The sequence below is a fragment of the Lethenteron reissneri genome, chromosome 39, assembly GCF_015708825.2.
Source record: "Lethenteron reissneri isolate LAM-NWPU_2019-01 chromosome 39, ASM1570882v1, whole genome shotgun sequence".
NCBI lineage: Eukaryota > Metazoa > Chordata > Hyperoartia > Petromyzontiformes > Petromyzontidae > Lethenteron > Lethenteron reissneri.
The window spans coordinates 8120134-8141439 of record NC_083817.1 but is presented as its reverse complement, the minus strand read 5'-3'; the positions used below and the strand labels follow the sequence as shown (position 1 = coordinate 8141439).

Sequence of the window (21306 nt, the reverse complement as noted above, 5' to 3'; positions counted from 1 at the left end):
GTATGGGCGTGTGGGTGTATGCGTATGGGTGTGTGTATGGGTGTGTGTATGGGTGTGTTTGTGTATGGGGGTGTGTATGGGGTGTGTGTAGGGTGTGTGTGTATGGGTGTATGTGTATGGGTTTGTGTGTGGGTGTGTGTAGGGTGTGTGTGGGTATGGGTGTGTGTAGGGTGTGTGTATGGGTGTGTGTATATGGGTGTGTGTGTAGGGTGTTTGTGTATGGGTATGTGTTTGTGTATGGGTGTGTGTTTGTGTATGGGTGTGTGGGTGTTTGTGTATGGGTGTGTGGGTGTATGTGTATGGATGTATGGGTGTGTTTGTGTATGGGTGTGTATGGGTGTGTGTGTGTATGGGTGTGTGTGCTCACAGCACTTGCCCCAACGACATGTACGGTATATACAGGGTTGGGGGTAACTTTGTATTTAAACGTGTGTGTATGTATTCTCATTAACAGCACTTGCCCCAGCAGCCTATGTGGACTACACCGGCTATCTTTACATGTATGTGTGAAGGTGTATGTGTGTGTCTATATGTATCTCGTCGAATGCATATCTATGCATGCACGTGTATCTGTGAATGTTATGTGTTTATGAGATATGGGGGTGGAGCAGGGAGTGGACTTGGTGAATATCTACAGGAGCGGAAACTCACAACACAGTTACAGGAAAGAGATGGCTGGCTGCTTTAGTGTGCGACTCAACGGGTGGGTGGGAGTGGAGGAAGGGCAGTTGAGGGGTGGGGGGGGGGTGGAGATTATGGGATTGATGGTGGTACGATGGTACGGTGGTGGTGGTGGTGGGGGAGAAGGGGCAATCCTGGAAGAGAGGGGATGTAGGTACGGGGAAAAGAAAACGGGTGGTCTTAAACAAGAACGAGAAAACGAGCTGGAACCTCCCCCGCTCGCTTGCTTACTCCAGCGATAAAATGTTTAGCCTCACCGCAAATCAGTCATCGCATCTATGGAGCTAATGGGATTATGATGCGCAGGGGTATACACATTCTGTCTCTCTCCTCTGTCTCTCTACTCTCTCCTCCTCCCTCCAACTCTCTACTCTCTCCACTCTCTCCTCCTCCCTCTGTCTCTCTGTCTCTCCACTCTCTCCTGCCCCTCCTCCCTCTGTCTCTACTCTCCGCCCTCTCTCCGTCTCTCCACTCTCCTCCTCCTCCCCCTCCTCCCTATGTTTCTCTACTCTCTCCACTCTCTCCTGCCCCTCCTCCCTCTACTCTCTCCACTCTCTCCACTCTCCTCCCCCTCCCTCTGTCTCTCTACTCTCCTCCCTCCCTCTGTCTCCACTCTCTCCTTCCCCTCCCTCTGTCACTCTGTCTCTCCACTCTCCTCCCTCCCTCTGTCTCCACTCTCTCCTCCCCCTTCCTCTGTCTCTCTGTCTCTCCACTCTCCTCCCTCCCTCTGTCTCCACTCTCTCCTACTCCTCCCTCTGTCTCTACTCTCCGCCCTCCCTCTGTCTCGCGCGCCGCCGTCAAGTTCAGGGTCAAAGTAGGAGCGCAGAACAGCAAACCAGGAGGTAGCGGCCGGCTTCTTCTCATACTCCTTTCTTCACGCTCTGGGGAAGACACTCTGCGTCTCGCCGTCTGCACGGGTCGGAGGAGACGGAGTCGAAATCGCGAGAAGGACGGGCGGATTTTTGTTGTTGTTGCCGAAGGTTAGAAGAAGAGTTAAATGGGGGTGGAGGGTGTTTAAAAAGCGGAGAAAGTAAAAGAGGAAAAGAGGCGATAATGAGAGGGCTGCTGGTTTGTAGGATGACGAGGACAAGGTGTGAGATAGGGTTTTGGAGAATTAATTAACGGATGAATAAATGGATATATGGGTTGGTGGAAGGATCGATGTTGTGAGTGGATGAAAGGACGTATGGTTGAGTGAATGAAATGGGTGGATTGATGAATGAAACTAATAAAAAAATGATAGACAACTGAATGGATGGATGGATGAATGGATTAATGGTTGGGAGGATTCATTATTTGCATCATGCTTGTCCGGATGAACTCATGAATGGATTAGGTGGGTGAATGAAATAATGGACGAATCAATAAAACAATGAATTGCTGAACGGATGATGTATATATATGTAAGTTAATGTACCCATTAATTAATTAACAGATAGGTTGAACAGGCGGACGCACGAATCGACGGCTTAAACGAATGGCTGGGTGGGTGTAGTGACGTGGAGAGGGAGTAGCGGTGGAGGAGAGGGATGGCTCCCTTGTGTCGAGACTTGGCACAGCTAATGCCCGACTCGAGCTGGCCGCTGGTGTGCAAGAAACGGGGATGGGGTGGCGGGGACTTCTGCAGACGGCGATGAATTAAGAGGGTGGTGGTGGGGGGGTGGGGGTGGTGGTGGGGGGTGGGGTTGGTGGTGGGGGGCAGGCGTCGCTATAGAACCGAGCAGCCTCTGGGTAGAGAAGCCCCCCCCAACTCCCCCCCCAACTCCCCCCCCCAACTCCCCCCCCAACTCCCCCCCCAACTCCCCCCCCCAACTCCCCCCCCAACTCCCCCCCCCCAACCCCCCCCCCAACCCCCCCCCCCCAACTCCCCCCCCCAACTCCCCCCCCCAACTCCCCCCCCCAACTCCCCCCCCCCAACTCCCCCCCAACCCCCCCCCCCAACTCCCCCCCAACCCCCCCGCCAACTCCCCCCCCAACTCCCCCCCCCAACTCCCCTCCCCCAACTCCCCTCCCCCACTCCCCTCCCCCAACTCCCCTCCCCCAACTCCCCCCCCCAACTCCCCCCCCCCAACTCCCCCCCCCAACTCCCCCCCCCAACCCCCCCCCCAACTCCCCCCCCAACTCCCCCCCCAACTCCCCCCCCAACTCCCCCCCCAACTCCCCCCCCAACTCCCCCCCCCAACTCCCCCCCCAACTCCCCCCCCAACTCCCCCCCAACTCCCCCCCCAACTCCCCCCCCAACTCCCCCCCCAACTCCCCCCCCCAACTCCCCCCCCAACTCCCCCCCCAACTCCCCCCCCCAACTCCCCCCCCAACTCCCCCCCCAACTCCCCCCCCCAACTCCCCCCCCCAACTCCCCCCCCAACTCCCCCCCCAACTCCCCCCCCCAACTCCCCCCCCCAACTCCCCCCCCCAACTCCCCCCCCCAACTCCCCCCCCCAACTCCCCCCCCCAACTCCCCCCCCCAACTCCCCCCAACTCCCCCCCAACTCCCCCCCCCAACTCCCCCCCCAACTCCCCCCCCAACTCCCCCCCCAACTCCCCCCCCAACTCCCCCCCCAACTCCCCCCCCAACTCCCCCCCCAACTCCCCCCCCAACCCCCCCCCCCAACTCCCCCCCCCAACCCCCCCCCCAACTTTCCCCCCCAACTCCCCCCCCAACTCCCCCCCCAACTCCCCCCCAACTCCCCCCCCAACTCCCCCCCAACTCCCCCCCCAACTCCCCCCCCAACTCCCCCCCCCCAACTTCCCCCCCAACCCCCCCCCCAACTCCCCCCCCAACTCCCCCCCCAACCCCCCCGCCAACTCCCCCCCCCCAACTCCCCCCCCCCCAACTCCCCCCCCAACTCCCCCCCCCCAACTTCCCCCCCAACCCCCCCCCAACTCCCCCCCCAACTCCCCCCCCAACCCCCCCGCCAACTCCCCCCCCCCAACTCCCCCCCCCCCAACTCCCCCCCCAACTCCCCCCCCCAACTTCCCCCCCAACCCCCCCCCCCAACTCCCCCCCCAACCCCCCCGCCAACTCCCCCCCCCCAACTCCCCCCCCCAACCCCCCCAACTCCCCCCCCCCAACTCCCCCCCCAACTCCCCCCCCCAACTCCCCCCCCAACTCCCCCCCAACTCCCCCCCCAACTCCCCCCCCAACTCCCCCCCCAACTCCCCCCCAACTCCCCCCCCAACTCCCCCCCTAACTCCCCCCCCCAACTCCCCCCCCCAACTCCCCCCCCAACTCCCCCCCCAACTCCCCCCCCAACTCCCCCCCCAACTCCCCCCCCAACTTCCCCCCCCCAACTCCCCCCCCCAACTCCCCTCCCCCAACTCCCCCCCCAACTCCCCCCCCCTCCAACTCCCCCCCCAACTCCCCCTCCCAACTCCCCCCCCCCCAACTCCCCCCCCAACTCCCCCCCCAACTCCCCCCCCCAACTCCCCTCCCCCAACTCCCCCCCCAACTCCCCTCCCCCCAACTCCCCTCCCCCCAACTCCCCCCCCCCCGAACTCCCCTCCTCTAAGACCAAACTGCACAGGCGACCTCTAAACACAACGGAGCTGAGATCAGGAGGCAAGCGTCGCTGCTGGGATGTGGAGTGAGATGGGATGAGATAAAAACGGGAGGGGGGCGGGGTGGGGGGATGGAGGTGGGGGGGAGGGTGGCAGAAAGCTCTGAACTGTCCACTCGCTACCCCCCCCCCCAGACCCAAGCCCTATGATCATGACCGCATCATCCGATGGCATCCACCACTACCCCCACCCCCTCCAGGCACCACCAGCCCCTATACCCCCACCCCTCTCATCATAGACCCAGACGCATTCACACCAGCACCACCACCACCAGCAGCAGAACCCCCCCCCCCTCCACTCTTCCCTCCCCACCACCCCCTCCCCTCGCCTTATCCTGGCTCTGCGCTATTGCACTATTGGCTCAATATATCCTGGCTGCCAGACACAGCTTCCCTTTGCACTGTATTACAGTCGCCTTGGCTGCTGAATGTGGTGCTGCTGCTGCTGCTGATGCACAAGCAGACGTGGGAGCATAGTCCCCGTCCCTGTCACTGTGCTTTGCTAGGAGAGTTTGTTAGTGTGTGTGTGTGCAAAGCGTCATTACCGTATGACATTGGAATGCCATTGTCATTGTCGTCAGCGTGATGACTCTAAGTCGTCGTGACCGACTTTGTAATTTGTAAGTCGTTATCGTTTAGTCGTCGTCGTCGTCATTATAATCATCACTAGAACTAATTAAACCATTGTCATTAGTCATCATTATTAGTGATTAGTTATTTGATGACATCATTATCATCAGTATAATTAGTCAAATCAATTAATGTTAGCATCGCCGTTATCATTAGTCACTCATAATCATCGTTATCAATGTCATTTAATTGATTATCACAATCACTCTGATGTGTAAATGGCCCAACTTACTGCAAGGCACCGTTATCCGTTGTAGCGCGTGGTCGTCAATGCATTTATTGATCATCGCCAAGGGTCATGATCATCAGTGTGTTGTCATCGCAAGTGATGATCATCATCACTGTGGGCCATCGTTGCGTATCAAAATCACTATCGAAAGCAATCTTAATTCGAGAATGATTAAATATCGAGGTTACGATTTTCATTGTACGTAGTTCCCATCAAAATCATCGCCACAATAATTCGTTACGACTACAATTAATTATAAAATAGCCTTCAATGCAAATTCATCACTTGGGCGCTATCATAATCATTATAGTCATCATCGCTATTATCATAATCGATATCGACAACTGGCCTATCAGCATCACCCGAGTTTCTATCACAAACACACATCACACACCCACATCACACACTCATAACACAGACACGCACACACTCAATACAATCATCACACAACTCATTACACATACAGACACCCATTTCACATCACGCAAAAACACATCGCACGCTCAATACACACACACACATTCTTAACGGACACACACTCCACATGTTATATAAACACGCACATTACAAACACACATACATCACACACACACATTATACACCCACTTCACATGTCACACACACTCATCAAAGACACGCACACATTCATAACAGACACTCAATACAATCATCACACACACATCAAACGTACATCATACACCCACTTCACGTGGCACATATCACACACTCATAACCAACATCACACGTTAAAACACACACTCACAACACAGACACACATCACACACATCACACAGACATACACACACTTCCATACCACAGCCACACACTCACATCACACACATCACAAACCCAACTTCAGACGTCACACACACACGCACACTCACATCACACACATCACAAATCCAACTTTACCCGTCACACACACACACTCATCAAGGACACACACACACGCGCACACTCACATCACACACATCACAAACCCAACTTCACCCGTCACACACACACACTCATCAAGGACACACACACACAAGCGCACACTCACATCACACACATCACAAACCCAACTTCACCCGTCACACACACACTCATCAAGGACACACACACACGCGCACACTCACATCACACACATCACAAACCCAACTTCACCCGTCACACACACACACTCATCAAGGACACACATACACACGCGCACACTCATATCACACACATCACAAACCCAACTTCACCCGTCACACACACACACTCATCAAGGACACACGCACACTCACATCACACACATCACAAACCCAACTTTACCCGTCACACACACACACTCATCAAGGACACACACACACGCGCACACTCACATCACACACATCACAAACCCAACTTCACCCGTCACACACACACTCATCAAGGACACACACACACAAGCGCACACTCACATCACACACATCCCGTTACAGTAGAGACTCCTTATACAGTGCGGATGGTGCGTGCGGATTGCTGAGAGCGCCACGCGCCGTTCCATCAGTTGTCGTGAACCCACCTTGACATCCATAATGACCAAGTCGTCGTGACACCACCACCGGGACCACCACCACCACCACCAACAACAACAACTCGATCGGAGGCGGATAAATTGAGACTTGCATCTTCATCAGCATCCGCACCGGGCATCAGCAACCATCAGCAGCAGCACTGCTCATTGCTCGCGTGAATTGAAGCGCTCGTTTTTATCTGTGCCCAGCCCGGCGCGCCTTGCACCGCCACCACGCTCGCTCGCTCGCTCTCATGTTGGTTACAATATTAGTTTTTTTTTTGTGTGTTGGCCAAAAAAAAAAAATGAGAAAAGAGCGATCATTGACAGGCAATAGCCCTCTAAATCAACCCCGCTGCTGGATGAACACCTCCGCCACGCCGTGTTTTGGTCGCTCATGGGAGGAGGGAGGGGGGATGGGTGCTGGGGTTTGACCATACTTCAACGTGATGGGTCAGTGCAGTGCGGCTTGGTTATTATGTAAGGGAAATAAAACGAATTGCAGCCCCCGTCTAAGGGTGGGTTTATTTGATGTGTTGGTTCCCCCGTTTCGCCAGTTTCCCGGCTTTGTTATAAGCCCAGCAGCAACAAAATAGAAACTAAAAAAATCATCAATATTGCAGTGAACTAGTAACAGGGTCCTCAAGAAATATTGCACAGGAGGCTACGGCGAGACGGTGGATGAAGACACCACACCACCCCCCCCCCACCCCCTTTATGTGGGAGCATCGGTCAATATGGATTGGGTTTGACCATACTTCACCACGGTGGTCAATGCGGGTTTGGGAAGGAAATGAGCTGTGGATGACCCAAAATAGGTGAAGGTGTTGACTGTGGCCGAAAATCGAACCCAGGTAGCTGAGTTCCAAGCGCGAGTGCGCTAACCGCTGCCCCACCGCTCCGTCCAAATGAAACCAAATCATACCGTTCAATTAAAATAATTCACTGGTCAACATACTTTTTCTGGCATAAGATATTCCAACGGTTTTAAGGTAATTTTGAGGTGCTGATTCCAAATCTGGCATCAGTTTTTGTCTATCACATCAGGTTTTTGAGATACAACACCATATTTTAACACTAAAGCAGTCACTGACTCGCAACAACTTGCAATCATAAGTGACAGAGTTAATTTCGGGTAAAATCAATGAAAATGGGGTATGCCGATAGCATAAAAATGAGATGTGATAGAACAAATCTGAGATCAGATTTGGAATCAGCACCCTGAAATTAGTCTAAAACAGCTGCAAAAGCCCTGGCCAGAAAAAAATGTTTATTTTTTGTTGACCAGTGTATAATCAATGCCTCGAGTTTCCGGCTGGCTGCTGGCTGTGCTTCTCTCTACCCCTATAAAACAATAACTCTTCTGGTAGCTGCGGGCCGTTCGCCGCCGAAGCTAGCTGGGCGACTGGCTGAACGGGATTTTCCCATGCAACGAATAAACCGTCAAATTCAAACGACTGAAGCCAGAATTGCCCGATGATGCTGGATGCAATTACCAGCGAAACGTCGTACTCGAAAATCGAAAATGTTGTGGTTTCACGCTTCAACACACCGGTAGGCTAAAGCAGTGAACTATTTGTCTTTTGTCAACGTGACACTTTTTTTGCTGATTGGTCGTGTCGGGTGGTGGAGGGTTACGACACATTTATAAATAACGCGATCTAAACCCAAAAACGTTGATTATGAATAATATTGGTCGCGAAAGCCTGCCACGTGTTAATGCTAATAATATAGATATATCTTCTTGGTTCTTTCGATAAAGTCACGTAGAATGGAAATAATAAAATAATAAAAATAAAACATAATAAAATTATTCTCACGACGTTTCGGCCACAACGCTGTCTTTCTGACAGACCTGTTCTTCACCTGAGGACGGCTGCTTGCGTTGTGGCCGAAACGTCGTGAGAATTATTTTATTATGTTTTATTTTTATTATTTTATTATTTCCATTCTACGTGACTTTACCGAAATAACCAAGAAGATGAATCCCTGCAGTCACGAAAGCTTTAAATCGAAATATAGATATGATTACGGAGCGACGCAAACAATGTCCTCTCGCGGTTGGGAGTGCTTCAAGCGGATAATCCTGACTTCTCGAGGCAGCCTTGCGCATTTCCGGATATATTCATTGAGAGATTAGGTAATTAACCCTCCATCTCCCCTCGAATGGCAACGCATATCAACAGGTTTCAACGGCGACGCTCGTTTTTAATTGTAGAGCATATGCCCTAATTAGGAGCGGTATTAAAATGATAAGCCAATTACAACGTTGTCATCGCTGTAAGTTCAGCGTATTTAATGCGAACATTGCACAGATGTTTTCGGTTTGGTTCCGATTGTCGCTATGGGAATTTCCATTCGAAACAGCTGGCATGCAGACTCCGTGAGATAGAAATTTTTTTTAATGCGCCGCGTCCTATTGATTTGGCACTCGCACGCAAATTTCGATTTAAAGCTTTCGTAACTGCATGGATTCATCTTCTTGGTTCTTTCCGTAAAGTCACGTAGAAGGGAAATAATAAAATAATAAAAAATAAAACATAATAAAATAATTCTCACGACGTTTCGGCCACAACGCAAGTAGCCGTCCTCAGGTAAAGAAAAGGTTTGTCGGGAAGACAGCGTCTGAATGAAACACCCCAGGCTTGGAGCGTATATTTAAGCTGGTTGGAGGGGGAAGAGCGCCTTGACAAAATATGCAAATTGATATCCAAATTCTTTTGTCAAGGCGCTCTTCCCCCTCCAACCCAGCTTAAATATACGCTCCAAGCCTGGGGTGTTTCATTCAGACGCTGTCTTCCCGACAGACCTGTTCTTCACCTGAGGACGGCTGCTTACGTTGTGGCCGAAACGTCGTGAGAATTATTTTATTATGTAAAATTTTTATTATTTTATTATTTCCCTTCTACGTGACTTTTCTCGCACGCAAATTATTCCGAAACATTTTTTCTTAAACGATATCAAAAACAAGTTTAATTGTCTCCGAATAAACACGAAGCACGTCCACATCGTGTGCCCGGTGTCAATAAAGTTATGAAAATTTGTTAACACACAAGACAAAGATCCCCCATATAACCTGAACAGACTGATAGGGGCAAGTGCTGTTAGCGTGCACCTATGAAGGCCGGCACGGCACACGAGGGGGTGGGTTTCCACCAACCACGCCCGGCCGCCTTTGTCTCCCCAATGGAGATGTTTACACCGCACAAGGTACTCATTGGAGGCTAAGTCGACCTAGGGGAGGCCCAGGACCGGCTCAGATTAACGTCACCCGGTGTTTGTGGCCGTGAGCGAGAATCGAACTCGGCTCGCCGGGTTCGTAGCGCAACGCACTACCGCTCCCCCCATTGTTAAAACGCGCGCACCCACACGATTATAAGACGCGCCCGCAAAACCTTTGCTTTACAATACAGGAGGGAAATGTGGGTGTTGCAATCCAGAGGCTACGGTAATTCGTAATAATTTTAAAAGCAATTACCCGAGAAGCAAGCAAATGAAATAGTTAAATATTGAATGTGCCGCCAATTAAGGCGCGGTGGCATTACATCGTAATGCGTTGCCTCTCCAGGTGAAGACAATTAGGGCTCATTTATTCTTACGTGAGATTTCCTCCTTCACCTTCGCCGTTCATAATTTTTTGCCGCCGCTAACTCGCGTTCAAGACGTTGCCACCCGTATCATCGTCGGCCATGGTCATTCCACTGCTGGATGATCGCTACGGCGCTCACGGTCCCGATTTGTAACATATCTACCCATCGACTTCAACACAGATCCGATTTCGTGCCACCATCTCTCTCGGTGTTCTTCACGTCCTTGGCGGCCACTCCGTTGTCATAATCAGTCTCGAGCGGCGTTTGCGCACCCCATTCCCCTTCTCACCACGATGTGTCCTTCCCCGAGCCCACATTTCTTAACGATCAACGGTGATGTCTTTGAACTTGCGTGTGTTCCAATGGCGCACACATCCACGCGTGTGATCAATGTGACGATACATCCACTGCTGAGTGATGCTCTTTCCGCGCCGCGCGGATCGTGGGGGTTATTTGACCACGCTCGTCTGTGCCGGGTTGGTTTCGACGGCATCATAGACGTACAGCACAATAATCGATTTTGTCAATCTGCTCTCTGCTGCCCAAAGCATCTCCCCACAACTATTTAGTTCTTTCGGTAAAGTCACGTCGGTATAAAATAAAAGACATCAAAAATTAAACAAAAAATATTTAGATCACGACGTTTCGGAAGCAACGCAAGCTTCCGTCATCAGGTGGGACAGCCACAGCAAGAAACAAATTGCTGTAGTGGGCACACTATTTTTGTTTGTTTGTTTAATAAATTATTTATTTTGTACCGACGTTATTTTACTGAAAGAACTAAAGAGTATGGATCATTGCAGTCACGAAAACTTAAGATCTAGATCTCCCCACAAACGAATGGCCACTTGTATGTGTATGTTGGCCACCCATCCAAGCATGATCTAAATTGCTACTCTAAAGCTACTGAAAGTGACGTCTTGGTCGAAATGAGCATTTCAATCCATTGCTCATCTCCTTTCTCCAGCTCTGAGCCCGGAGTGGAAATTCCACATTCCTATGGCGGGAGCGATTTTACCTCTCGGTACATTATCCACTGTTGACTTCCGCATACATAGTTGAGAGTATTGTATCGGCCCCAGTGGGATGATGAGTTGAGTCGAACTTGAGATTAGATTTCGTGTTGTACCATGCGTTTGTTCGGCATGTTGTCCGACGTTTCCCTCCACATGCTAGGAGCTTCATGCGTCTTCTTACTGCCCTTAATGACGTCAATGTTTAATTTTTTTGTAGTTTTAAAGAAGATACCAGCAGGTGGAGCGAAACGTCGGACACACACGCAAGTGTGGGGCACAACACACAAACCCCAACGGCGGATGTGAGCGATATGAATGAGACACTTCTTATCGCTTTCTTCGGCTGCAGCCTTCGTATCCCCTCCCACGGCCACCCGCCTAGCACCCAACACCGCCGTAGTCATCATCATCATCCGTCCCTCCTCCTCCTCTTCCCGTTAGCCAAGTTCACAGAGAAGAATGGGCGGTCTCCTACGCATGTTCCAAACGACACCTTGTGGCCGGCTACGAGGCTTCTAGTGCCACGGCTTCTCTCTCTCTCTCTCCCTCTCTCGGTTTGCTTGAGATGCCCAGGCCACGACATGGGATACAGGGGCACACGCGTTCGCCGGATCATGAGACGCTCCGGAAAGTAAGACGCACCCCCAAAACCGTATGCCACGGTGTGAGTCAAGTTCAACAAATCTGGACGCACACACGCACACCGGATTATAAGAGCGCCCACAATTGTTGGACTGAAAACAGTGGGGAAAACTGCGACATTCTGGAGAATACGGTCATAGTTGTAGATGATGTCGAGTATATAGTCAAAGACTATCCCGGTACCCGCCCACTCACCCACCACCGACTCGATAAAGCTTTTTGGTGAAGATCGGTTTTAAATGTCTTGGCTAATGCTCGGTACACGACAAATCCGGGAGAGGGAGGGAGAGGGAGGGAGGGGGTTGGAGGGGAGATGTGGAGGGAGGGGGGTGGAGGTGGAGGGAGGGGGTGGAGGGGGATGGAGGGGGAGTAGAGGGGGAGGTGAGGGAGGGGAAGTGGTGGGGAGAGGTGGCGGGAGGAGGAGTGGAGGGGGAGGGAGGGGTGTAGAGGGAGGGGGGGTGGAGGTGGAGGGAGGGGGGTGGAGGGGGAGTTTGTGGGAGGGGGAGTTTGTGGGAGGGGGAGTTTGTGGGAGGGGGAGTGGAGGGTGGGGGAAGGTGGAGGGATGGGGAAGTTGGAGGGATGGGGAAGGTGGAATGAGGGAGGGGGGGATGGAGGAAGGGGCGGGGCTACCTGAGCAATTGGCGCTCTTCTGCAAAAGGGGGCGGAGTTGACGCGGGGGGGGGGGGGTGCAGCTCACCACGTGCAGCTGATTACTCGGCTCTAAATCTCGTACCTACACACGTTTTCACTTCGTCTTCTTCATTCGTTTGGCTGCTCATGCAGATCGCGGAGCAACAACGACAATTTCACATTCACGTTGGGGTCAAGCCCGGATTAAGCGGAGTGCTTCATCGCCGTGACGTCTCCTTCGTGTCTGTGCATCGGGCATTGCGTCGCGTTGTAAGTTGTCCGCTCTGTCCTGGATGACCACAGTCGCTCACTGCTGCAGAGTTTAATTTTTATTTTCCATTCGTGCATCAGGTAATCAGCATCTGCCGTTGTTTGCGCGGAATGCGACATATTTGCGAGCCCATTCTAATATCAACCATTGCTGCTGCCATCACTGCAGTTTTTGATGCAATAAGCGCTCAGTGGCCCCGGTTGTCGAAGGAGAGAGATGCCCCAGGAGCGGGTCAGTCGCGCCGCTGATAGTTTCGCAACGATCGCCAATCGAATTCGGGTCGCTGGGTTCATTGGAAAGTGCCCCCCCAACACTAATCACCTCCCCCCATTCACTGCCTCGTGCCACGCTTGATAAATAAACCGGGAACGTTGCTTAAGGAACAAGTGAGGACCTTGTTCTATCCCGAGGGGGGGGGTGTGGGGGGGGGGGGGGTTAAACCCACGCAAGAGATATTGAGCAAGCACAGTCATCGATATCCTTGGGTTCAGAAGAATCAGAATATGTATTTATACTGGAAGAATCCGATTATCTGTAAGCTGTTTTTAACAGGTAGCAGGTCAAAACGTTACTACAGCAACAAACAATAAGAAAATATCTTGATTTGAAGCTTTCGTGACTCCAGGAATCCGTACTATTTGTTTCGTTCGGTAAAGTCACGTGGGTAGAAAAATAAAATAAATCACGACGTTTCGGGCGCAACACAAGCGTCCGAAACGTCGTGATTTATTTCCTACCTACGTGACTTTACCGAAAGAACCGAAGAGTATGGATTCATGCAGTCACGAAAACTTAAAATCAAGGCTCCCTTCCTTTCGTCAAGCCACGATGTTTCTGGGAGCCCATCCCGTTAGATCCCCTCCCTCCCTCCAGCCCCTCCCACTATCTCACAGCCCCTCCCACTCGGCCACCATCCCCGTCCCACACACAGAGGTGGGTGCATCATGTGGGGGGGGGGGGATGGGGTAGGGGGGAATTGACACTGCAAATGTAATATGGAGCGTCGGGGAGAGGGAGACTGTGAGCTCGCTTTACCGCCCCCTCTCTTCCTTCACCCTCCCCTCTCTCCTTTTTTCCCCACCATCTCTCCCCGTGTACCGTGTTTCTAACCAGACAAGCCCTCCCCCTCCACTCTCCCCGCTCTCTCCTCTCGTCTCACTCTCTCTCTCCCATGTCTACTACTACTACCCCACTCCTGCGCTCCCCCCACCCCTTCTCTCGCCATTATCCCCGCTTTATCTACAACTCTCTCCACACTCTCCCCTTTCTCTCCGCTACGTTTGCCCTTCACCCCCCCTTCTCTCCTCTTTCTCTCCCCACTCTCCCCTCCATCTCTCCCAACTCTCCCCTCCTTCTCTCCCCCCCCCCTCCTCTCTCCCCCCCCCCTCTCTCCCCCCCCCTCTCCCCCCTCTCTCCCCCCTCCTCTCTCCCCCCCCTCTCTCCCCCCCTCTCTCCCCCCTCTCTCCCCCCCTCTCTCCCCCCCTCTCCCCCCCTCTCTCCCCCCCCTCTCTCCCCCCCCTCTCTCCCCCCCCTCTCCCCCCCCTCTCTCCCCCCCCCTCTCTCCCCCCCCTCTCCCCCCCCTCTCCCCCCCCTCTCCCCCCCTCCCCCCCTCTCCCCCCCCCTCTCCCCCCCTCTCTCCCCCCCCCCTCTCCCCCCCCTCTCCCCCCCCCCCTTCTCTCTCTCTCGGATTGGGAAAGCCACTCACGCTCCGGCTCCACCACCGCGGTCGATGGTCGAGACGGACGGCGCCTTAATCCGATTGTCGGCCCCGGAGCCGGAGATGATTGTGCTGCGAGGAAAATTCGATCCCCGTCCGTCTTTGTATCCCCTTTGCCCCCCCCATCACCTCCCCCCCTCCCCCCTCTCTCTCTCCCAGACACCGCACCTGTTTCGCCATACTCGTGCCCAATCCTACACCCCCCCCCCCATCCACCCCGGGTGTGTTCAGTGATGCCACGCATTCCGCTCCCATTGCACGCGCACGTTGCTACGTGCAATTCGTAAGCACGTGTACGCGTGCACGCGTATAAAAGACAAAGATGCCCCGTATAGCTGGAACAGACTGTGGGGGCAAGTGCTGTTAGCGAGCACCTATGAAGGCCGGCACGGCACACGAGGGGGTGGGTGGCCAGCACCACGCCCGGCCGCCTTTGTCTCCCCAGTGGCGATGTTTACACCACCGCACCAGGTACTAATTTTGAGGCTGAGTTGACCTAGGAGAGGCCCAGGACCGGTTCAGATAATCGCCACTGGTGTGGACCGTGAGTGGGAATCGAACTCAGATCGCCGGCTTCGTAGAGCAGCGCGCTAACCGCTGCACCACCGCTCCCCAAATGCGTACCTGCACACGTGGACACACGTGGGCACACGTGGGTACAAAGGCTGCCCCCCCCCTCCCGTTTTGACCTGAACAGAAGGTCAGGACGAGTTCGATTCTCGCTCACGGTCAACATCAGTGACGATTATTTGAACCGGACCTGGGCCTCCCTTAGGTTGACTCAGCCTCAAATAAATACCTGGGGCGATGCGTTATAAGTTCACTCGAGAGACAAAGCGCTAGGTATAAACATCAGCACTGGGGAGACAAAGGCGGCCGGGCGTGGTGCTGGCTACCCACCTCGTGGTGGGCTGTGACGGCATTCAGAGATGCTGCTGGATAAGAGCTCACGCGCCCCAACACACACGCACACATTCGTGCAAAAGTGTACAACAAAACTCAGCGCACTCGTCAATAACAATGGGTGGGCAAAATACATGGGGGCCGTTCATAAATGACGTCACTCGATTTTGGACGATTTTTGAACCCCCCCCCCCCCCCCCCGTCGTCACGGCGTCACAAAAAGTCAGACCCACTCTCAAACATAACGTCACAAAACTCTGCCCCCACTCCCACCCCCACAAAAACAGAACATGCTTCAAATCGCTTTAAACTATTGTCATTGTAGTGCGTATTTAATGTGGCGCTGCGCTCTGATGTTGTAGGAAAAAAACATGTATTAAAAAGTCTATTTAATTAAGTAGAACGTGTTGTCTATATTTATTTAAAGTTACGCATTTTGATGTGACGTCACATTTTTCAACCCCCCCCCCTCGTCACACATCGTCACAAATGTCTGACCCCCTCCCCCCCTAGGTACGTGACGTCATTTATGGACGGCTGCATGAAAGTGTATAATCGGCGACGTTTCGGGCAACGGACCTTCACAGTATATGACGACGCCACAGATCTGTATTTGTACACCACTGCAGAATCAGTAAATATCTAATTTAATTCATGCAAACAATACAGTTCTGAAATATCAAAGATCCCAGTATAGCCTGACCAGACTGTTGGGGCAAGTGTTGTTAGCGAGCACCTATGAAGGCCAGCACGGCACACGAGGGAGTGGGTTGCCAACGCCACGCCCGACCGCCTTTGTATCCCCAGTGGTGACGTTTACACACCACACCAGGTGCTAATTTGAGGCTGAATCGACCTAGGGTAGGCCCATGACCCGTTCAGATAAATGTCACTGGTGTTGTCCATGAGCGGGAATCGAACTCGGGTCGGAGGGTAGCGCAGCGCACTACACTACCGCTCCCCACACACACACACACGCATATATACACACATACACACACGCGCAAACATACACACACAAACACATACACACACAAACACATACACACACAAACACATACACACACAAACACATACACACACAAACACATACACACACAAACACATACACACACAAACACATACACACACACAAACACAAACACATACACACACGCAAACACAAAGACAAAGATCCCCCGTATAGCCTGAACAGACTGTAGGGGCAAGTGCTGTTAGCGAGCACCTATGAAGGCCGGAACGGTACACGAGGGGGTGGGTGGCCAGCACCACGCCCGACCGCCTTTGTCTCCCTAGTGGCGATGTTTACACACCGCACCAGGTACTCATTTAAGGCTGAGTCGACCTAGGGGAGGCCCAGGACCGGTTCAGATAATCGTCACTGGTGTTAGCCGTGAGCGGGAATCGAACCCGGGTCGCCAGGTTCATAGCGCAGCGCGCTAACCGCTACACTACCGCTCCCCACTACACACGCAAACACACACACTCATACACACACACGCAAACACACACATACACACATACATACACACATACACACACGCAAACACACACACATACACACACACGCAAACACACACGCAAACACACACACATACATACACACACACAAACACAAACATACACACACACACGCAAACACAAGACAATCCGCTGCTGGATGAAGGCATCCCCGTCTCGTCACCATTCCTCTTCGTCCCGCAATCGGGGTGATTCCCGACTTTGGCTGCCATTCCGTCAGCGATTTCGTAGACTCGACCAGAAATTCCATCTCTCCCCCATGTTTATCCCTCTTTAATTGTCAACGTCGTGACGCTCGTCGATCGGTGTTCTGTCAACAGCGGTCGGTTATCAATGGGGCATCGCGGTGGCGAGGTGTTAACTGCCTCGCCTGGTCTACAGGAGGTCGTGAGTTCGATCTCCGACCCTGACGCCTGCTGCTGCTGAATATTTGGAGTGTGCGCGTCTCTCTCTCATCATCATCACGGTGGCTAGGAGATGTTAACTACCTCGCCTGGTCTACAGGAGATCGTGAGTTCGATCTCCGACCCTGACGCCTGCTGCTGCTGTATATTTGGAATTTGCGCGTCTCTCTCTCATCATCATCACGGTGGCTAGGAGATGTTAACTACCTCGCCTGGTCTACAGGAGATCGTGAGTTCGATCTCCGACCCTGACGCCTGCTGCTGCTGCTGTATATTTGGAGTGTGCGCGTCTCTCTCTCTGCCTGTGGTCGCGTGGATTTTTCTCTGGGTCCTCCAGTTTTTCCCTCCACGTTTTAGATCAACATCACGCGTTAATCTTCTTGGTTCTTTCGGTAAAGTCACGTAGAAGGGAAAAAAATAAAATAATACAAATAAAACATAATAAAATATTAGTTTATTATTATTTTATTATTTCCCTTCTACGTGACTTTACCGAAAGAACCAAGAAGATGAATCCATGCAGTCACGAAAGCTTTAAATCGAAAATTAAATCACGCGTTTACATTCTCACTTGATAAGCCACTTTGTTGAGCTATCATTTGTGGCCAGGTCGCTTCTGTTAAAAGAGCTACATAGCTAAGTGGGCCTTACTTGGTAAAATTAAAAAAAGCTATTTTATTATTATTTTGCTCCTCTTTCTGCTCCATAGTGCAATTCTCAGCATGCATATCTCCATGCTCCCTTGTGTCGTCTTGTATCGGGTGTGTTGCGTTGTATTACTAAGTGCAATTTCCACGAAAAAGGATACACATGTACACTGTAAGCTCTGCTTGCTCGCCTACTTTATAGAATAACTTCGGGCCGGGGTCCGCCTTCAACGATTGTCCCAAATGCGCTGCTCAAATGATCCGTGTTTGTGTATGTATACGTATCATGGTGTCTTTGGTGTCGTATTTAGATTCTGCAGCTTTCAAAAAACCTCCAAATACAAACGTTAGGCAGTTATATCTCTTAAACAATTGGTAATGTTTGCCTACACATAGTAATAAAGTATTTGTGTTTTAGAAACTAATTATACCTTCCGCCCCCTACTGGTGAAACGTATATTTTGCAATTGCAATACGCTCGGGCAGCTGAAAGCATTACATAGTCAAGATTTTTCATGAAGACAAATGTGAATATGCGTTATGCAGCATTTCAACCAGTTGCGTTCCCTGGCTCAAACACAGGGCGTTCTGTCTATGTGGTTTATACGCCTTTATTCACAAGGAGAGAACCACAACAATTACGTTAGTTTCACGCTTAACTGCTGTATCACAACATGGAACCCAACATCAAAATTACTGCTTTGTATCATGGTAAATTCCAGTTGCTGTGCATGATGTGATCAGAAACATACGGACGGTGAGTTGTCTCTATGGCACTAAGAACAGCTCCGGTGATGCCCCAGATGTTGCCAAAAGCTCCGTCCTGCGTATCGAGTCACGGCGGCGTGCAGCAAAGAGCAAAGGGCTGCCACACGGCTTCCTCGCCGTGGGCCGAACGGGACTTTCGAAAAACCTTTTTGCGAGCAACCACGCACTCACGCAACAGCTCGGCAGCCGCCTCTAATCGGCCGTGGCTAGGAGATGTTATATCCCTCGCCTGGTATGCAGGTGGTCGTGGGTTCGATTCCGACCCTGACGCCTGCTGCTGTATATTTGGAGTTGGCGTATCTTTCTCTCTCTCTCCCCGTGGTCACGTGGGTTTTTCTCCGAGTCCTCTGGGTTTTTTCACTCCAAATTTCGAAACAAAACCCGCGTTTAGAGTATTTTGGCTGCGATACATGTCCACGTGACAAGACATTTTCGTTGAGTTATCATTTGTGATAGCAAGGTCGCTCCTGAAAAAAAGTCATGTAGCTCAGAGGGCTTTACCTGGCAAAATAAATAAATAAATAACCACATACATAGTATCACCGCAAAAGCATCTTTCAAAGACAAATGTAATTGAGTGCGCTTCGATTCGGCACGCCGTGGTGACCAGCTTGAACTGCCCACCACCCTCTTGTCTAGTGCCCGATTAGTACGGCTACGATGCCTGCAGTGACTGATGATGAACATCGTTTTTCGAGAACCTGTCGTAGGTGATAGGCCTTGGTGTTGCCGCGGGGCGGTTTGCAAAACAAAAATTAATTCGCGGGTCGCCTTGGTGCCCGCGGGTCGTAGCTTCTCAACCACCGGTGTGCATGCGTGCGTGTGATTGTGTGTGGGGGGGAGCGGTGGCGCTGTGGTTGGCGCACTGCGCGACGAACCCAACGGCCCGAACGCGATTCCCGCTCACGGCCAACAACAGTGGCGAATATCTGAACCGGTCATGGGCCTCTCCGAGGTGGACTCAGCCTTAAATCACTTTCTGGTTCGGTGTGTACACATCAGTCAACACTGGGGAGACAAAGGCGGCCCGGCGTCGTGTTGATCACCCACACCCCCTCGTGTGCCGCGTGCCGGCCTTCATATGTGCTCACTAACACCGCTGGCGCCCTAACGGTCTGTTAAGACGCTGTACGCAGCAGGATCGTCGTTTGTTTTCTTCTTCGTGTGATTACGTGAAAAAATGAAGTCGCGGGCAGAGTCCGATCCGCACTGCCTTGCGTTTTCCCACCCGTTATGTATGGCGTGATGTGTGTGAGTGCGTGCGTGCGTGTGTGATTATGTGGAACACAGGAGGGCCTGTTTTAATCAACAGTAAACTAGACAGCCTCTTATACTCCTCACGCCCAGTCTAACAACACCAACCCCCCCCCCCCCCCGCGTCTCACTGCCAATCTACTCCCAGACAGCCAACTGACCGAGCTCGGGTTTAAAAAAAGAAAAGTTGGCAAAGACAATTCATCAATTCGTTACACTTGGCTCATTTAAATCGCTCCCACTATGCTTGCCAAGCTCAGCGTGCTTATCTACACTAGTGCGATGTTCTACAAGTTAGCATAGTCGCTTCCCATCACACACACACACACATATATATAAAAAAAACTAGGTCATCCTACACATACAGACTTTAATTGGCATAGGGCGAAGTCGCGTGGACCTCAGCGGCCAATTTCTGAAGGGGTTCCACTCTGCAAAAGCTGGGGTCAGAGTACAGAAATTATCTTACGATTTTACAAGTTTGGCAGCCTACGATTGCAGTCATTTTATGAACGCTCAATGTCATTGGAAATGTAGTTGGGAGCGGATATTCTCTGCTCAAATCAGCACCGGGCAGTCCTCGTCTCCCGTTTATGGCCTTGGACCAGTGGTGGAAATTCCACGTTCCTATGACATGGGTCAGTTCATTCACAAGTCAACCACTTATCTACTCGGAGTTGAGACAAATCTTATCTGAAATTGAACTTACGCAATTTTCAGAATGTCGTAGGTGGTGATGAACTCTGGCCCTGGATGGTAGGGCCAAACACACTTACTGCCACATTTGCCACAGCAGAGATGTTTCGCTTCTCCAATATCGATGACAGTGTTTTTGGCCGATCAAAGTATGTTTTAATCCATCAACCTAATGGCTTTCCAGACCGATATTCCCATGAAACATTAGTTTCTGACTCTGTTGATAAAACGCAGAAGGGCAAAACTTAATAGGTCCTCGGTAACAGCACTTGCCCCAAAAGTCTGTTGAGGCTACACGGGGGATCTTTATCTTTGTTGCACGTCTACGTGTAGACTCCAGAGAATGCTGACGGAATGGCAGCCAAAGTGGAGGGATGGCGACGGCGTGGGATGGAATGCATCTAGCAGTGGATGTGCATGACTGCTGCTCATGATGACAGTGATAATGCAGTGTTCCATTGGCGTCATGTTCATACATACACAGTTCACGGAGATGGTTTGTTTTGGAGATAAAATTTTGCTTTCACGACTTTACTCCCCCCACGACTCACGTCTTTTTTTTGCTCATTGACAGTCGATAATTGTATTTTTGTTCGTGATTAAACTTGTGTTTTTTAATGGATGTGTTTTT

The 21306-nt window shown here is 51.8% G+C and overlaps 1 protein-coding gene and 1 long non-coding RNA gene across 3 annotated transcripts in view; one reads left to right on the top strand and one right to left on the bottom strand.

The window, feature by feature from the left end:
- LOC133351928 (nuclear factor 1 A-type-like) overlaps positions 1-21306 on the bottom strand; it is a 399089-nt gene that overhangs the window by 250488 nt on the left and 127295 nt on the right. Inside the window, exon 1 of one of the 2 annotated variants that reach the window (XM_061567542.1) lies at positions 6626-6914. The exons of the other annotated variant lie outside the window; for it this stretch is intronic. Within the exon in view, the coding sequence (XP_061423526.1) occupies positions 6626-6637 (12 nt within the window). The 5' untranslated portion in view covers positions 6638-6914. Of the gene's footprint in view, positions 1-6625; positions 6915-21306 lie in introns of those variants that run through there. 2 annotated transcript variants of the gene reach the window in all.
- Positions 8081-13407, top strand: LOC133351929 (uncharacterized). Its single transcript, XR_009756236.1, has 3 exons — positions 8081-8170; positions 11796-11853; positions 12648-13407. It is a non-coding gene; the product is annotated as an uncharacterized LOC133351929 (long non-coding RNA).